Genomic DNA, 19,184 nt, shown 5'->3' with positions numbered 1-19,184 from the left:
GTTCTCTCCCTCTCTAAATCCTTCGCTCTCCGTCTCCCTTTCACTCCCTTTATCTCGGTCTGTGAAGAAGCAGCCTTCTCTGACCTAGTCGTGGCTAGGCCTCTTTAGTGTTTTTCTTCTCTCTCCTTCTTTCTGGCCTTATCTCTCTCTGAACTAAACCCAGCAGCAGTGAGGAATGGGAGATAAACCTCCTTCTCCCAGCCAGGCAGAGAGAGACTGTGAGCAGGGTGGGAGTCTGATACAGCCTTTTATTGAGCTTGTCTGTCCCTGCTCTGCTAGAAACTCTGCCTGCTGGATGATTACCAAGCCTAATGATGATGACTATAATGGCAGTGGCTGATGGTAATGATGATGATGATGATGATGATGACGATGACAGCGGGGGAGCAGGAGGCAGACAGGACATGATGATGATGATGATGATGAATAAATGGTTTCCAGGGTAATGGAGTCCTTGATGATAATGGTGTCCTTGATGATAATGGTGTCCTTGATGATAATGGCACTGCGTCTTTTTATCACCCTTATATAATAATGGCGGCTGCTTGCCACTGCTCTTTTTTATATATTTTCCTTTGCCATTTTTCAGATTGTTCTTTCTGACAAAGACGCCACAGAGGGAGGGAAGGAGGGAGGGAAGGAGGGAGGGAGGGAGGGAAGGAGGGAGGGAAGGAGGGAGGGAGGGAGGGAGGGAGGGAGGGGAAGGGGAGGGAGGGAGGGAGGGAGGGAGGAGAAGGAGAGGGAGGGAGGGAGAAGAGGGAGGGAGGGAGGGAGGGAGGGAAGGATGGAGGGAGGGAGGGAGGGAGGGAAGGAGGGAGGGAGGGAGGGAGGGAGGGAGGGAGGGAAGGAGGGAGGGAGGGAGGGAGGGAGGGAGGGAGGGAGAAGAAGGAGAGGGAGGGAGGGAAGGAGGGAGCAAGGGAGGGAGGGAGGGAGAAGAAGGAGAGGGAGGGAGGGAAGGAGGGAGCGAGGGAGGGAGGGAGGGAGGGAGAAGAAGGAGAGGGAGGGAGGGAGGGAGGGAGGGACGGAGGGAGGGAAGGAGGGAGGGAGGGAGGGAGGGAGGGAGAAGAAGGAGAGGGAGGGAGGGAGGGAGGGAGAAGAAGGAGAGGGAGGGAGGGAGGGAGGGAGGGAGGGAGGGAGGGAGGGAGAAGAAGGAGAGGGAGGGAGGGAGGGAGGGAGGGAGGGAGGGAGGGAGGGAGGGAGGGAGAAGAAGGAGAGGGAGGGAGGGAGGGAGGGAGGGAGGGAGGGAGGGAGGGAGGGAAGGAGGGAGGGAGGGAGGGAGGGAAGGAGGGAGGGAGGGAGGGAGGGAGGGAGGGAAGGAGGGAGGGAGGGAGGGAGGGAGGGAGGGAGGGAGGGAAGGAGGGAGGGAGGGAAGGAGGGAGGGAGGGAGGGAGGGAAGGAGGGAGGGAGGGAGGGAGGGAGGGAGGGGGAGGGAGGGAGGGAGGGAGGGAGGGAGGGAGGGAAAGAAATGTCCCTGAGCAGCACCCAACCAGCAGTGGGTTTATTTCTCTCTCTCTGTCTGTCATACTAAAGAAGCTGTCACCAACACAGAGATAGACAGCTCAATGTGTAGTCAAATGCATTCATGCAAATATTGTTCATGGCACATTGCTTTAGTAAACCTAATCAAGGATTCTCAAAGAATTTTCAGAAAGATATTTACTGCTGGTTATGAACTTTGTGTAAAAAACAATCTCACAAAATAGCCACGGACCTAATACTCATAGAAAAAGCAGAAATATAAAAATGAATGATAAAATGTAGGCAAGCGTTTAGTTTTCCAACAGACAGTGATTTTTCTTTCTCTATTTTTTAAGTGATAAACACCACTGACTACACCGTTACCTCGTGAACTACTTACAGCGTTACCTCGTGAACTACTTACAGCGTTACCTCGTGAACTACTTACAGCGTTACCTCGTGAACTACTTACAGCGTTACCTCGTGAACTACTTACAGCGTTACCTCGTGAACTACTTACAGCGTTACCTCGTGAACTACTTACAGGGTTACCTCGTGAACTACTTACAGGGTTACCTCGTGAACTACTTACAGCGTTACCTCGTGAACTACTTACAGCGTTACCTCGTGAACTACTTACAGCGTTACCTCGTGAACTACTTACAGCGTTACCTCGTGAACTACTTACAGGGTTACCTCGTGAACTACTTACAGCGTTACCTCGTGAACTACTTACAGGGTTACCTCGTGAACTACTTACAGGGTTACCTCGTGAACTACTTACAGCGTTACCTCGTGAACTACTTACAGCGTTACCTCGTGAACTACTTACAGCGTTACCTCGTGAACTACTTACAGCGTTACCTCGTGAACTACTTACAGGGTTACCTCGTGAACTACTTACAGCGTTACCTCGTGAACTACTTACAGCGTTACCTCGTGAACTACTTACAGGGTTACCTCGTGAACTACTTACAGCGTTACCTCGTGGACTACTTACAGCGTTACCTCGTGAACTACTTACAGGGTTACCTCGTGAACTACTTACAGCGTTACCTCGTGAACTACTTACAGCGTTACCGTGAACTACTTACAGCGTTACCTCGTGAACCACCTCGTGAATGACCCTTTTCAGGTTTCAGCACTAGATTTAAATTTGTGAAAGGGGCATATTCATAATGGTAAAACTAAATTGGCCCCCACAGGCACAACCAGTGTTAAACAACCTCTATGTCAGGCAGTGTCAGCGGAAGGCCCCAAAAAAAATCTCTCCTACCAACCGGCAAACTGTACCTGAGCATTGGCTTTTGAACCAACAGGCTTCGAGACAGCTTCTACCCAGAAGCCATAAAACTACTAAATAGTGAATTAATGGTTACACTATCTGCACTGACTTATACACACTCACCAGACTATATACGGTGCATTCGGAAAGTATTCAGACCCCTTAACTTTTTACACATTTTGTTACGTTACAAATTTATTCTAAAATTATTCATTTGTTTCCCCCCCCCTCATTAATCTACACACAATACCCCATAAAGAAAAATAAAAAACATGTTATAATTTTTTGCACGTGTTCAAATAAAACTGAAATATCACATTTACATAAATATTCAGACCCTTTACTCAGTACTTTGTTGACGCAGCGATTACAACCTCGAGTCTTCTTGGGTATGACGCTACAAGCTTGGCACACCTGTATTTGGGGAGTTTCTCCCATTCTTCTCTGCAGATCCTCTCAAGCTCTGTCAGGTTGGATGGGAAGCGTCGTTGCTCAGCTATTTTCAGGTCTCTCCAGAGAGTGTTCGATCGGACACAAGTCCGGGCTCTGGTTGGGCCACTCAAGGACATTCAGAGACTTGTCCTGAAGTCACTCCTGTGTTGTCTTGGCTGTGTGCTTAGGGTCGTTATCGTGTTGGAAGGTGAACCTTCACCCCAGTCTGAAGTCCTGAGCAGATTTTCATCAAGGATCTCTTTGTACTTTGCTCCGTTTATATTTTCCTCGATCCTGACTAGTCTCCCTGTCCCTGCCGCTGAAAAACACACCCACAGCAAAATGCTGCCACCACCATGCTTCACCGTAGGATTGGTGCCAGGTTTCCTCCAGACGTGACACTTGGCATTGTGAAAAATAGTTCAATCTTGGTTTCATCAGACCAGAGAATCTTGTTTCTTTTAGATGCCTTTTGGCCAACTCCAAGTGGGCTGTTGTGTGCCTTTTACTGAGGAGTGGCATCCATCTGACCACTCTACAATAAAGGCCTGATTGGTAGAGTTCTGCAGAGATGGAACTACTTCCATTTAAGAATGATGGATGCCACTGTGTTCTTGGGGACCTTCAATGCTGAATACATGTTTTGCTACTCTTCCCCAGATCTGTGCCTCGACACAATCCTGTCCCGGAGATCTAGGGACAATTCCTTCAACCTCATGTCTTGGTTTTTGCTCTGACATGCCCTGTCAACTGTGGGACCTTATATAGACAAGTGTGTGCTTTTCCAAATCATGTCCAATCAATAGAATTTACCACAGGTGGACTCCAATCAAGTTGTAGAAACATCTCAAGAATGATCAATGGAAACAGGATGAACCTGAGCTCAAAGCAAAGGGTCTGAATACTTATAAAAAACAAATACCTTATTTACATTTGTAATAAATGTGTAAACATTTCAAAAATGTTATCGCTTTGTCATTATGGTGTATTTTGATGTCATTATTTTAATTTAATCTTTATTCAACTAGGCAAGTCAGTTAAGAACAAATTCTTATTTTCAATGACGGCCTACCGGGGAACACTGCCTTGTTCAGGGGCAGAACAACAGATTTTTTCCTTGTCAGCTCGGGGATTCGATCTTGCAACCTTTCGGTTACTAGTCCAACGCTCTAACCACTAGGATACCTGCCGCCCCATTATGGGGTATTGTGATGTCATTATGGGGTATTGTGATGTCATGATGGGGTATTGTGTGTAGATTGATGGATGAAATAAGGTAAACATCTCTAATCTTAGAATAAGGCTGTAACGTAACAAAAGTCAAGGGGTCTGAAAACTTTCCGACTGCACAAATATCATTTACTGTTCTTTATTTTACTAATACCTAGTCACTTTACCCTGTCTTCCATGTACATATCTACCTCAAATACCTTGTACCGCTGCACATTAATCTGGTACTTCCTGTATATAGCTCCACATTGATCTGGTACTTCCCTGTATATAGCTCCACATTGATCTGGTACTTCCTGTATATAGCTCCACATTGATCTGGTACTTCCTGTATATAGCTCCACATTGATCTGGTACTTCCTGTATATAGCTCCACATTGATCTGGTACTTCCTGTATATAGCTCCACATTGATCTGGTACTTCCTGTATATAGCTCCACATTAATCTGGTACATCCTGTATATAGCTCCACATTGATCTGGTACTGGTACTCCCTGTATATAGCTCCACATTGATCTGGTACTCCCTGTATATAGCTCCACATTGATCTGGTACTTCCTGTATATAGCTCCACATTGATCTGGTACATCCTGTATATAGCTCCACATTGAGCTGGTACTGGTACTCCCTGTATATAGCTCCACATTGATCTGGTACTCCCTGTATATAGCTCCACATTGATCTGGTACTCCCTGTATATAGCTCCACATTGATCTGGTACTCCCTGTATATAGCTCCACATTGATCTGGTACATCCTGTAAATAGCTCCACATTGATCTGGTACTCCCTGTATATAGCTCCACATTGATCTGGTACTCTCTGTATATAGCTCCACATTGATCTGGTAATCCCTGTATATAGCTCCACATTGATCTGGTACTCCCTGTATATAGCTCCACATTGATCTGGTACATCCTGTATATAGCTCCACATTGATCTGGTACTCCCTGTATATAGCTCCACATTGATCTGGTACTCTCTGTATATAGCTCCACATTGATCTGGTAATCCCTGTATATAGCTCCACATTGATCTGGTACTCCCTGTATATAGCTCCACATTGATCTGGTACATCCTGTATATAGCTCCACATTAATCTGGTACTACTAATTCTTGTATAAACACAAACTCACTTAATTGACAACAGCTCTGCTAGGCGCAAGAAGTATGAATGTCCTGACTTCTACGGAGGCCCTATCAGTCAAATGCTGTACGGTCACCACAGATTCCACAATGACCATAAAATAGTCTTTTAGTGATTTACGCTTTGTGCTCAACGTTTGCGTGAAAATGTATGTGTTCCGGCAGAAGCCAATTAAATTCATTGGGAGGGAATCCGCACTGCTGCAAATCACCAGCCGGACTAGTGTGCAGTGTCGCATGCTTTAGATTTATTTAACTTGTGTGTTGTTTTGTCTACCAGTTAGTAAACCACCTTAGAATTGCTCATGTGTAACGCGATTCCTTTTGTTGTTATGCGGCGCGTGGATTGTGAAGACTAAGTCAAATAGGTAGGGCAATAACCACATGGCGTTATGCTTGATCTGGTAATGTGGAGCGGGAGGCGCCGTACAGAGTGTGTGATGCAATTGCAGAGCCTTCAGATGCTTGTTGCCAAATCAACGCTCCATAACGGAGATGCCGTGCGCCCCGCATAGCTCCACATCAACATGATTGTTTTGACGGTAGGTGGGACCGGTACATCCTATACAAACACATTTCCTTAACAATTTCCTTCACAACAAACACGGGAGAACTTTGACTAAAGGCCTCATCTGAACAAGTTTCCATAAATAAACAGATTTCTATATCTCGTGTAGGTGTTTTTTTTTTTTTTTATATAAACACGAAAATGAGTTTGAACTCCTGGAAAGAGATCGGGGAGGTAAATAGGGATTAATGCGGAGGAGGTCAAAGGAACATCGACCGTGGATTGGCGCACATTCAGGAAATGTAACAATGTGGATATCCGTCATGATTGATGTAAAACAATTCATTTAAAGAAATGGCCCACAATGGGGTTACTAACGTCCGATTTTGATATATTTGGCTGTTTTTGCTGCATAACATTTAGAAGGTGACCCTTTTCGGGATTTAGAAGAAGTGACTGCTAACTCCCGTTTGTATCAGCTGTTAGCATAGCTAGCATACAGAAATCGGTGGTGGTGGTAGTAAAGTTGTTTTTAACTGTAATGCAGTTGATTGATGACATGACATGTATTGGGGTTGGCATCTATACAATCATTATACTCCGATTTTTAATCTCAATATAGTGGGAAGTACAAATGTAGGCTAATTTTGCTGGAGGGGGGCAATGAAGAGATTCGGATATTTCCCCCATGGCTTCTCCGATGTTTTTGGTTGACCTCTTTACAGTATCTATGGAAACGTAAGCTTGCCACAAGTAGTGGACGCAGTTGCGGGACAAGTTCGCAAAACCACAAAAAATATATATAAATATATATTATATATAATCAAAAGGTTGAAATGGAGATGCATGTGGGAAATCGCCTTTTTACTTGATACCATCTTGTCTGAGCTCCTATGTCATGCACACGGGAATTGGAGTCCAACATCTCAGAAGTAGTAAGGTACTCTTTCGTTTAGCCAGTTGCTTGTCATTAGCTGGCTCTGGCTGGCTAAGGAGATTAGCCCTGAATGGTGCGTTTTAGGAGGAACTCCCCCGAAGCACAATAGGTATGGATGCTCTTAACTTTTGCGGAGGCCACGTTACTGTAGAAGCTGTATGGACACTGCAGACGCTGGATTGACCATACAATCTCTCTCACACTCACACACGCACACACACACACACACACACACAGCCTCCACTCCTTAATAGCCTACAGCTGCTAGCTCTGTGCCTCTCTCAAATCAAATCTTATTTATCACATGCGCCAAATACAACTAGCTATATACAGGGAGTAACAGTACCAGATCAATGTGGAGCTATATACAGGGAGTACCAGTACCAGTACCATATCAATGTGGAGCTATATACAGGAAGTACCAGTATCAGATCAATGTGGAGCTATATACAGGAAGTACCAGTATCAGAGCAATGTGGAGCTATATACAGGGAGTACCAGATGAATGTGGAGCTATATATACAGGGAGTACCATATCAATGTGGAGCTATATATACAGGGAGTACCAGATCAATGTGGAGCTATATACAGGAAGTACCAGTATCAGAGCAATGTGGAGCTATATACAGGGAGTACCAGATGAATGTGGAGCTATATATACAGGGAGTACCATATCAATGTGGAGCTATATATACAGGGAGTACCATATCAATGTGGAGCTATATATACAGGGAGTACCAGATCAATGTGGAGCTATATATACAGGGAGTACCATATCAATGTGGAGCTATATATACAGGGAGTACCAGATGAATGTGGAGCTATATATACAGGGAGTACCATATCAATGTGGAGCTATATATACAGGGAGTACCAGATCAATGTGGAGCTATATATACAGGGAGTACCAGATGAATGTGGAGCTATATATACAGGGAGTACCAGATCAATGTGGAGCTATATACAGGATGTACCAGATCAATGTGGAGCTATATACAGGGAGTACCAGATCAATGTGGAGCTATATACAGGAAGTACCAGATCAATGTGGAGCTATATACAGGAAGTACCAGATCAATGTGGAGCTATATTTTATTTATTTTTTTATTGAACCTTTATTTAACCAGGCAGGCTAGTTGAGAACACCTTTATTTAACCAGGTAGGCTAGTTGAGAACACCTTTATTTAACCAGGTAGGCTAGTTGAGAACACCTTTATTTAACCAGGTAGGCCAGTTGAGAACACCTTTATTTAACCAGGTAGGCTAGTTGAGAACACCTTTATTTAACCAGGTAGGCTAGTTGAGAACACCTTTATTTAACCAGGTAGGCTAGTTGAGAACACCTTTATTTAACCAGGTAGGCCAGTTGAGAACACCTTTATTTAACCAGGTAGGCTAGTTGAGAACACCTTTATTTAACCAGGTAGGCTAGTTGAGAACACCTTTATTTAACCAGGTAGGCTAGTTGAGAACACCTTTATTTAACCAGGTAGGCTAGTTGAGAACACCTTTATTTAACCAGGTAGGCTAGTTGAGAACACCTTTATTTAACCAGGTAGGCTAGTTGAGAACACCTTTATTTAACCAGGTAGGTTAGTTGAGAACACCTTTATTTAACCAGGTAGGCTAGTTGAGAACACCTTTATTTAACCAGGTAGGCTAGTTGAGAACACCTTTATTTAACCAGGTAGGCTAGTTGAGAACACCTTTATTTAACCAGGTAGGCTAGTTGAGAACACCTTTATTTAACCAGGTAGGCTAGTTGAGAACACCTTTATTTAACCAGGTAGGCTAGTTGAGAACACCTTTATTTAACCAGGTAGGCTAGTTGAGAACACCTTTATTTAACCAGGTAGGCTAGTTGAGAACACCTTTATTTAACCAGGTGGGCTAGTTGAGAACACCTTTATTTAACCAGGTAGGCTAGTTGAGAACACCTTTATTTAACCAGGTAGGCTAGTTGAGAACACCTTTATTTAACCAGGTAGGCTAGTTGAGAACACCTTTATTTAACCAGGTAGGCTAGTTGAGAACACCTTTATTTAACCAGGTAGGCTAGTTGAGAACACCTTTATTTAACCAGGTAGGCTAGTTGAGAACACCTTTATTTAACCAGGTAGGCTAGTTGAGAACACCTTTATTTAACCAGGTAGGCTAGTTGAGAACACCTTTATTTAACCAGGTAGGCTAGTTGAGAACACCTTTATTTAACCAGGTAGGTTAGTTGAGAACACCTTTATTTAACCAGGTAGGCTAGTTGAGAACACCTTTATTTAACCAGGTAGGCTAGTTGAGAACACCTTTATTTAACCAGGTAGGCTAGTTGAGAACACCTTTATTTAACCAGGTAGGCTAGTTGAGAACACCTTTATTTAACCAGGTAGGCTAGTTGAGAACACCTTTATTTAACCAGGTAGGCTAGTTGAGAACACCTTTATTTAACCAGGTAGGCTAGTTGAGAACACCTTTATTTAACCAGGTAGGCTAGTTGAGAACACCTTTATTTAACCAGGTAGGTTAGTTGAGAACACCTTTATTTAACCAGGTAGGCTAGTTGAGAACACCTTTATTTAACCAGGTAGGTTAGTTGAGAACACCTTTATTTAACCAGGTAGGCTAGTTGAGAACACCTTTATTTAACCAGGTAGGTTAGTTGAGAACACCTTTATTTAACCAGGTAGGCTAGTTGAGAACACCTTTATTTAACCAGGTAGGCTAGTTGAGAACACCTTTATTTAACCAGGTAGGTTAGTTGAGAACACCTTTATTTAACCAGGTAGGCTAGTTGAGAACACCTTTATTTAACCAGGTAGGTTAGTTGAGAACACCTTTATTTAACCAGGTAGGCTAGTTGAGAACACCTTTATTTAACCAGGTAGGTTAGTTGAGAACACCTTTATTTAACCAGGTAGGCTAGTTGAGAACACCTTTATTTAACCAGGTAGGTTAGTTGAGAACACCTTTATTTAACCAGGTAGGCTAGTTGAGAACACCTTTATTTAACCAGGTAGGCTAGTTGAGAACAAGTTCTCATTTACAATTGCGACCTGGCCAAGATAAAGCAAAGCAGTTCGACACATACAACGACACAGAGTTACACATGGAGTAAAACAAACATACAGTCAATAATACAGTATAAACAAGTCTATATACGATGTGAGCAAATGAGGTGAGATAAGGGAGGTAAAGGCAAAAAGGCCATGGTGGCAAAGTAAATACAATATAGCAAGTAAAACACTGGAATGGTAGATTTGCAGTGGAAGAATGTGCAAAGTAGAGATAAAAATAATGGGGTGCAAAGGAGCAAAATAAATAAAATACAGTAGGGAAAGAGGTAATTGTTTGGGCTAAATTATAGGTGGGCTATGTACAGGTGCAGTAATCTGTGAGCTGCTCTGACAGTTGGTGCTTAAAGCTAGTGAGGGAGATAAGTGTTTCCAGTTTCAGAGATTTTTGTAGTTCGTTCCAGTCATTGGCAGCAGAGAACTTGAAGGAGAGGCGGCCAAAGAAAGAATTGGTTTTGGGGGTGACTAGAGAGATATACCTGCTGGAGCGTGTGCTACAGGTGGGAGATGCAATGTTGACCAGCGAGCTGAGATAAGGGGGGACTTTACCTAGCAGGGTCTTGTAGATGACATGGAGCCAGTGGGTTTGGCGACGAGTATGAAGCGAGGGCCAGCCAACGAGAGCGTACAGGTCGCAATGGTGGGTAGTATATGGGGCTTAGGTGACAAAACCGATTGCACTGTGATACTGCATCCAATTTGTTGAGTAGGGTATTGGAGGCTATTTTGTAAATGACATCGCCAAAGTCGAGGATTGGTAGGAATGGTCAGTTTTACAAGGGTATGTTTGGCAGCATGAGTGAAGGATGCTTTGTTGCGAAATAGGAAGCCAATTCTAGATTTAACTTTGGATTGGAGATGTTTGATATGGGTCTGGAAGGAGAGTTTACAGTCTAACCAGACACCTAAGTATTTGTAGTTGTCCACGTATTCTAAGTCAGAGCCGTCCAGAGTAGTAATGTTGGGCAGGCGGGTAGGTACAGGTAGCGATCGGTTGAAGAGCATGCATTTAGTTTTACTTGTATTTAAGAACAATTGGAGGCCACGGAAGGAGAGTTGTATGGCATTGAAGCTTGCCTGGAGGGTTGTTAACACAGTGTCCAAAGAAGGGCCAGAAGTATACAGTATACAGATATACAGGGAGCACCAGATCAATGTGGAGCTATATACAGGGAGCCTCAGATCAATGTGGAGCTATATACAGGGAGCACCAGATCAATGTGGAGCTATATACAGGGAGTACCAGTACCAGATCAATGTGGAGCTATATACAGGAAGTACCAGATCAATGTGGAGCTATATACAGGAAGTACCAGATCAATGTGGAGCTATATACAGGAAGTACCAGATCAATGTGGAGCTATATACAGGGAGTACCAGATCAATGTGGAGCTATATACAGGGAGTACCAGATCAATGTGGAGCTATATACAGGAAGTACCAGATCAATGTGGAGCTATATACAGGAAGTACCAGATCAATGTGGAGCAACAGTACCAGTCAAACATTTGGACACCTACTCATTCAAGTTTGTATTTTTTTATTTTAAAATTTGACTATTTTCTACATTGAAGAATAATAGTGAAGACATCAAAACTATGAAATAATACATATGGAATCATGTAGTAACCAAAAAAGTGTTAAACAAATCAAAATATATTTTGGATTCTTCAAAGTAGCCACCTTGACAGCTTTCCACACTCTTGGCATTCTATCAACCAGCTTATCCTTCTTGGTCAAATATCCCTTACACAGCCTGGAGGTGTGTTGGGTCATTGTCCTGTTGAGAAACAAATGATAGTCCCACTCAGCGGAAATCAGATGGGAAGCGTATCGCTGCAGAATTCTGTGGTAGCCATGTTGGTTAAGTGTGCCTTGAATTCTAAATAAATCACAGACAGTGTCACCAGTAAAGCACCCCCACACCATAACACCTCCTCCTCCATGCTTCACAGTGGGAAATACACACGCGGAGATCATCCGTTCACCCACACCACGTCTCACAAAGACATGGCGGTTGGAACCAAAAATCTAATTTGGACTCATCAGACCAAAGGACAGTTTTCCACCGGTCTAATGTCCATTGCTTGTGTTTCTTGGCCCAAGCAAGTCTCTTCTTATTATTGGTGTACTTTAGTAGTGGTTTCTTTGCAGCAATTTGACCATGGAGGCCTGATTCATGCAGTCTCCTCTGAACAGTTGATGTTGAGATGCGTCTGTTACTTGAACTCTGAAGCATTTATTTGGGCTGCAATTTCTGAGGCTGGTAACTCTAACTAAGCCTCTGCAGCAGAGGTAACTCTGGGTCTTCCTTTCCTGTGGCGGTCCTCATGAGAGCCAGTTTCATCATAGCGCTTGATGGTTGTTGCGACTGCACTGCACAATTTTCCGGATTGACTGATCTTCATGTCTTAAATTAATGATGGACTGTCGTTTCTTTTTGCTTATTTGAGCTGTTCTTGGCATAATATGGACTTTAACCAAATAGGGCTAACTTCTGTATACCACCCCTACCTTGTCACAACACAACTGATTGGCTCAAACGCATTAAGAAGGAAAGATGGGCTCTCGAGTGGGGCAGTGATCTAAGGCACTGCATCGCACCTGTGCCACTAGAGATTCTGGGTTCGAGTCCAGGCTCTGTCACAGCCGGCCGCAACAGCAAAAGTGTCCCAGCGTCGTCTGGGGATATCCTTGTCCTATTGCGCACTAGCGACTCCTGTGGAAGGCCGGGCGCAGTGCACGTTGACACGGTTGCCAGGTGAACAGTGTTTCTCCTGAGTAGGTACGGGAGTTGCAGCGATGAGACGACTAACTACCAATTGAATATCATGAAATTGGGGAGATTTTTTTATTTTTTATTTAAAAGGAAAAAAATTACACAAATTACCTTTTAAGGCACACCTGGTAATTGAAATGCACTCCAGGTGACTACCTCATGAAGCTGGCTGAGAGAATGCAAAGAGTGTGCAAAGCTGTCATCAAGGTAAAGGGTACTTTGAAGAATCTCAAATTTAAAATATATTTAGACTTCTTTAACACTTTTTTGGTTACTACATGGTTCCATATGTTATTTCATAGTTTTGCTTCATTATTATTCTACAATGTAGAAAACAAAGAAAAACCCTGGAATGAGTAGGTGTGTCCAAACTAGTAGGCGTGTCCAAACTAGTAGGCGTGTCAACTAGTAGGCGTGTCCTAACTTTTGACTGGTACTGTATATCAGCTGTGATGACATGTTATGACCGTGTTACGACACCGAGTGTCAAATAAAGTGTTAGTGAAAATAGCTTTTCATGCCAGGAGAGGCAGGCCTACCGTATCAGGCCAAATGGGTTCCGGAACGAAACAGTCAAAAACAGAGGAGCTGGATCCTGTTCCGGCAGGACACAGCTCAAATGAAGCACTGGATGCACCGCTAAAACAGTCCAACCTAAATTCCAGCACTATCGGGAAACCAGGCCATTAACGAGGGCTGTTATGAAGTTTGGTCGACTACCCATCAGTGTCATTCATTTGCACAGTTTTGGATCGGATTACCGTGAAAAACGGTCGCAGGGAATTTGACTGCGGTCAGGACTTGTGACTGCCGTTGTGGCGGTAATACAGTCACCACAACAGCCCTTAGCCTGGAGGTAGCAAACAGAGCCATCATACCTGACATGATAAAATAACAAAGGAGCCGTCTAAAGCCCAACAAGGCAACAGTCTAAAACCCAACAAGGCAACAGTCTAAAACCCAACAAGGCACCAGTCTAAAACCCAACGAGGCACCAGTCTAAAACCCAACGAGGCACGTGTCTAAAACACAACGAGGCACGAGTCTAAAGCCCAACAAGGCACAAGTCTAAAGCCCAACAAGGCACGTGTCTAAAGCCCAACAAGGCAACAGTCTAAAACCCAACAAGGCAACAGTCTAAAACCCAACAAGTCTAAAACCCAACAAGGCACGTGTCTAAAACCCAACAAGGCACCAGTCTAAAACCCAACGAGGCACCAGTCTAAAACCCAACGAGGCACGTGTCTAAAACCCAACGAGGCACGTGTCTAAAACCCAACGAGGCACGAGTCTAAAGCCCAACAAGGCACGAGTCTAAAGCCCAACAAGGCACGAGTCTAAAACCCAACAAGGAGCCAGTCTAAAACCCAACAAGGCTAAAATCCAACGAGGCACCAGTCTAAAATCCAACGAGGCACCAGTCTAAAACCCAACGAGGCACCAGTCTAAAACCCAACGAGGCACCAGTCTAAAACCCAACGAGGCACGTGTCTAAAACCCCACAAGGCTAAAGCCCAACAAGGCACGTGTCTAAAACCCAACAAGGCACCAGTCTAAAGCCCAACAAGGCACGAGTCTAAAGCCCAACAAGGCACCAGTCTAAAGCCCAACAAGGCACCAGTCTAAAGCCCAACAAGGCACCAGTCTAAAGCCCAACAAGGCACCAGTCTAAAACCTAACAAGGCACCAGTCTAAAACCTAACAAGGCTAGTATGCAGGTTATGCAGATAACTCAGGCCTCAAGACCTTGACATAGGACTGGGTGATACGGCCAATATATAATTTTACAATATTCTTCAAATGTTTGGCAGTATTTCAACAATGAAAGCTCTAAATATGTTTTATGAGTAGTCCTGTGCGTGACCCTAGAATGGCAACAAATGAATCCTAAGTGTTTTTAATTGGCTTTCTCCAATCTGATGGTTACATACTCAACCAAACTAGGACCGAACTGACAGTGAAGTAGTCCAATTTGCATAACTTTTCATTTCATTCAGCACCGCATCAAAATACCGTTATAGAAGATATTGTAAAAAAAAATAAAATCATACCAGTATGTATATTACCCAGCCGTACCTTGACCCCGACTGTTCTAGGTTTGTTGGTCTCCAGAACATCTCAAATGTGTCTGGCAATGCAAGATTTATTCAGCGGTAAACGTTTTGACATGCTTCTATCATGGAACAGGTCTCGGTTATAAAATAGATTTGATTTCAATCGCCCATCAAGGCATTACATTTTTAGTCATTTAGCAAGACGCTCTTATTCAGAGCAATTTACAGTAGTCAGTGCATACATTTTCATACTTTTTTGTACTGATTTAGGCCTAAGAGTTGTCTAGTTAAGTGCTCTACATCTCAAGTTATATTTCTGTCCAACAAAACCAACCTGTGTGAATAAAGCTTTCATACATTTAGTACCAACCTGAGTACTTGTCGTCCAAGCCTAGGATCTTGTCATGGCCCGGGTCACCAAACTCAAGGTCGTGTCCCAGAAGGAAATCTGCCTTCAAGGTCAGGCTTCCTGGAGCGCCAATGGTTAATACACCATCTTCAGAATCCACTGAAACACAAAAACGACCTTTATTTTTATTCGTCAGGGAACTAATACTCAAGTATAATAATCTAGTATAATAATCTAGTATTAATAATCTAGTACAAATAATCTAGTATAATAATCTAGTATAATAATCTAGTATTAATAATCTAGTATTAATAATCTAGTATAAATAATCTAGTACAAATAATCTAGTATTAATAATCTAGTATAAATAATCTAGTACAAATAATCTAGTATTAATAATCTAGTATTAATAATCTAGTATTAATAATCTAGTATTAATAATCTAGTATAAATAATCTAGTACAAATAATCTAGTATAATAATCTAGTATTAATAATCTAGTACAAATAATCTAGTATAAATAATCTAGTATAATTAAATAGTTTCCTAGAAAATAGCTTTATATGAAGGTTAGAAGTCATAAGGATGTGAGGAAGTATGAATATTAATCAAGCCATGTTTTCCTAGCTTTACTGACAGAAAACACCCTTGACACACAGCTATGAATATTCAATAGTCAAAGACACCACCTGCCAGTAATTTCCAAGACAGTCTGCCACAATTAAAGGGATACTTCGGGATTTTGGCAATGACTGGAAGTCTACAGGTATTTTGTTTTTTAACCTTTATTTAACTAGGCAAGTCAGTTAAGAACAAATTCTTATTTACAATGACGGCCTACCCCGGATGATGCTGAGCCAATTGTGTGCCGCCCTATGGGACTCCCAATCACAGCCGGATGTGATTCATTATGTATAGATTAGGTATGTAGACTTCCAGCCATTGTGCTAACGCTAGTTAGCATTGGCTCGGGAAGGTACCACTAACTTCCTTCATACTGGACACAGAGACATGAAAATTGTATCCACAAGTTCATCTGACTCTGGAGAAGTAGTGCCAAAATCCCAAAGTATCCCTTTAAAGGCCTTCTGAGTGAACTAATACTCTGCTGCCCTCTAGTGGAGAATGTGATGCATGACAGTACATGAGTCAGTGGCTGCCTCCCTGTATAATTCAGAGCCATATGGGGCCCTGGTCAAAAGTTGTGAACTATCTAGGGAAGAGGGTTTGCCTAGCTATCCATTCCAGACTCCTTGTTCGGGCCAAACGCTACACCACGCTCACGGATGTTAGTTTCTTCTCTGCAATGAGTGAATCCCCGAGCTGACAAGGTAAAAATCTGTCATTCCGACCCTGAGCAAGGCAGTTAATCCACTGTTACCTGCGGAAGACACATTTCAGTTGGACAACTGACTAGGTATCTCCCTTTCCGAGAGTCTTCCCCCGACTCTTCACCGAATGCCAACATATTCGAGGCCGTCTGATTTCTCCAGAAACCAATGGGTTTGGCCAGAGCCAATCACACAGGTGGGTAAAGCTGCGTTTTTTTTGAAAATCAGTCATTGGCTTTGATACTCTGATTGGTTAGAGACGACCAAAAGCGTTGAGGACTTTGTTTTGTACAAAACGGCCCTCGTGCCCCTCAAAAACCACAAACGACTTAAATGACGTCAGGCTCAGACTGAAGTATGTATCGAACGACAGCAGAAAAAAATGATTTAGTGTGAGTCGTCAGGCTAGACTAGAGTACCATTTGAGACGTAGCCTTAATTGGTCTTTGACCATTGGAGAGGAGGTTTAGTTAAGGCAGTAGCCAATGTTAATGACAAGATCCCATCTGCTGCCATCGATGAGAAACCAAGACGCCTGGTAAAGTGTTTCTATGATGTTTCCTGTATCTTAAATCATATTCAAGTCACTGCATTTCTTAATTCACCTTTCCTGAATTCCCATCTCCTCACCACCTCCTCAAAACACATTGGAAGGAAGGACCGCTGACATTTTTTCTCCAATATTGGTGAGGAGGTGAGGCGATTGGATGTGAGTAATCACAGGAAGTCAAATTGGGACAGAGCCACTTCCGGCATCTTACCTAATAAGTCATTTCCTGACTGATAGTTTTAAAAAATATTTGTTTTCTTACACATGTGTTCCTCAAAGATTATAAAGTGAAAACAACTGTTTAAGCACAGCCAGGCTCTCCAGTAAAATGTCCATGTGGGGACAGATTGTTTGTGTCCATTTCTATGTCTCTGGCATTTTTTGGTCTCTAGCTACATGAACTTGATGATCCCCCTCTTCAGCATGTTAGAAAGTGGTCACCATTAGTTCCTACCCTAGAACTGGTCCAGTAAACAAAATTCTCTAGTGAATGAATACAGTTGTTCCTGTATTTCATATTTGACCATCTGCTCTCATAAAGGAAACGTTAAAACCAGAGCACAAAGATCAGGAACGTCATTAGCATAACATGCATGTTGCCCTCTAGAGAATAGATCAACGTTTGAGCCCTTACACTTGACAGGTTGAGGATTCTGTTGTTTTCTTCTTGGCATCTTCCGGTCAGCCTCTCTCTTCTGCCACCTCTTCTGAAAGACCACTGGAACTATCAGCTCATTCTGTTTTTATCCATGAAACCGCTTCTCCAGTGGTTCTAATAGTCACACAAACACAGATACATATCGATGACAATCAACCAGATATGACAATGCATTTTCAAGCAATTCAGGCATAATTAGCCAAAGCTATCTCTATTGCCCTGGTATGGGCATTTATTAGTTAGCTACCTAGCTAGCAAACCAAACGTGTGATACACGGACCTGCCAGCTCCACACCAATGATTAAAATGACATTTTAAATAACTAACGCTAGTTAGCGAGCTAACGTTAGATGGCTTGATAAGTAGAGTATGATAATGCAGGCAGATCGAATCGCTGGCTATCGTGTGGATGTTGTTGCAGCTTGCTCCTGGCCCTTAATGATCCTTTGTAGACAGCTAGCCAGCTGGTTAATGATGTTAGCTAACTAACATGAACGAATACACAACGTTACCAGGCTAATTTGTCTGAAAGAGCAAACAAAACAATAACGTGATAATTATAGCTAGCCAATGTTAGATATGTATGTCCGGTTTGTTATATATGAAGTACTCTGAAAGCTTGATAGTTAATGATAGCGTGAAGGTTAACATTAGTAGCTAGTTAGCTAAACAGCAAGTACAGTATGTGCTAAATTAGCCAGCTAGCTAACGTTAGCTATCAAGCTACCGTTTATTTACAAAGCTACATTTAGTAAATACCCCTCTCGATTGTAGCCAGTAAAGCTCCATGTACCCGTGCATAAACGAGACCTAAATTACCGTGTCTATATATCCGCCATTTCTTTATCTGCAGCGGCGACAAAGAAAGGCAATTAATATTGTTTTTCATAACTTAATTGTTTTTTTTATTTCCATTGTATACATTCGCTTCCGCTGTTGTACGTATTTCCGCTTCCTAAATTAATTTCCGGTCGTCTGAGTCATGGTACTTGTAGTTATTGTGTGTTTCTAATCATTTTAGCCATGTGAAATGTATATTTTTGTGTATTTCATGTGCTGTGACAGGAGAAGAAGACGTTATTATATTCTTATACATTCTTATTCGATGTCTTAAAAATGTATGTTGGGGAATTTATCAAGATCGCACATTTTAACCTATTTTTTGGGGAAGTTTGAGGTTAAGCCTGATGGTTGCAGACTTCTACGCTACATTTTGGGGCAATTGCGTGACACTTAATGTTTAACCCATTTGAAAATGAATGAACGAGGCTGTGTTGTAACGTTTGACGAGGCTGTGATATTTATGAATCGGAGAGTGATCCCATCGGTCTATCGGTCCCATCGGTCTCACTAGAGCGTGCCACCCGCAGGCAGCCGTACGGTTGCACCCACCCTCCCCAATA

At 42.8% G+C, this 19,184-nt stretch overlaps 1 protein-coding gene across 1 annotated transcript in view; it reads right to left on the bottom strand.

Moving 5' to 3' along the window:
- Positions 1–18,720, bottom strand: part of LOC139415474 (zinc finger protein 513-like) — a 31,588-nt gene extending 12,868 nt beyond the window's left edge. The window contains exons 1-3 of the mRNA XM_071163568.1: positions 18,601–18,720; positions 17,758–17,895; positions 15,264–15,401 (exon numbers count right to left, since the gene is read on the bottom strand). Of these exons, the coding sequence (XP_071019669.1) occupies positions 15,264–15,401; positions 17,758–17,797 (178 nt within the window). The 5' untranslated portion in view covers positions 17,798–17,895; positions 18,601–18,720. The remainder of the gene's footprint in view (positions 1–15,263; positions 15,402–17,757; positions 17,896–18,600) is intronic.
- Between the last annotated feature and the right edge of the window lie 464 nt (positions 18,721–19,184).

This window comes from Oncorhynchus clarkii, chromosome 8, assembly GCF_045791955.1.
Source record: "Oncorhynchus clarkii lewisi isolate Uvic-CL-2024 chromosome 8, UVic_Ocla_1.0, whole genome shotgun sequence".
In the NCBI taxonomy this organism is placed as follows: Eukaryota; Metazoa; Chordata; class Actinopteri; order Salmoniformes; family Salmonidae; genus Oncorhynchus; species Oncorhynchus clarkii.
This window is presented reverse-complemented; position numbering and strand designations above follow the sequence as displayed.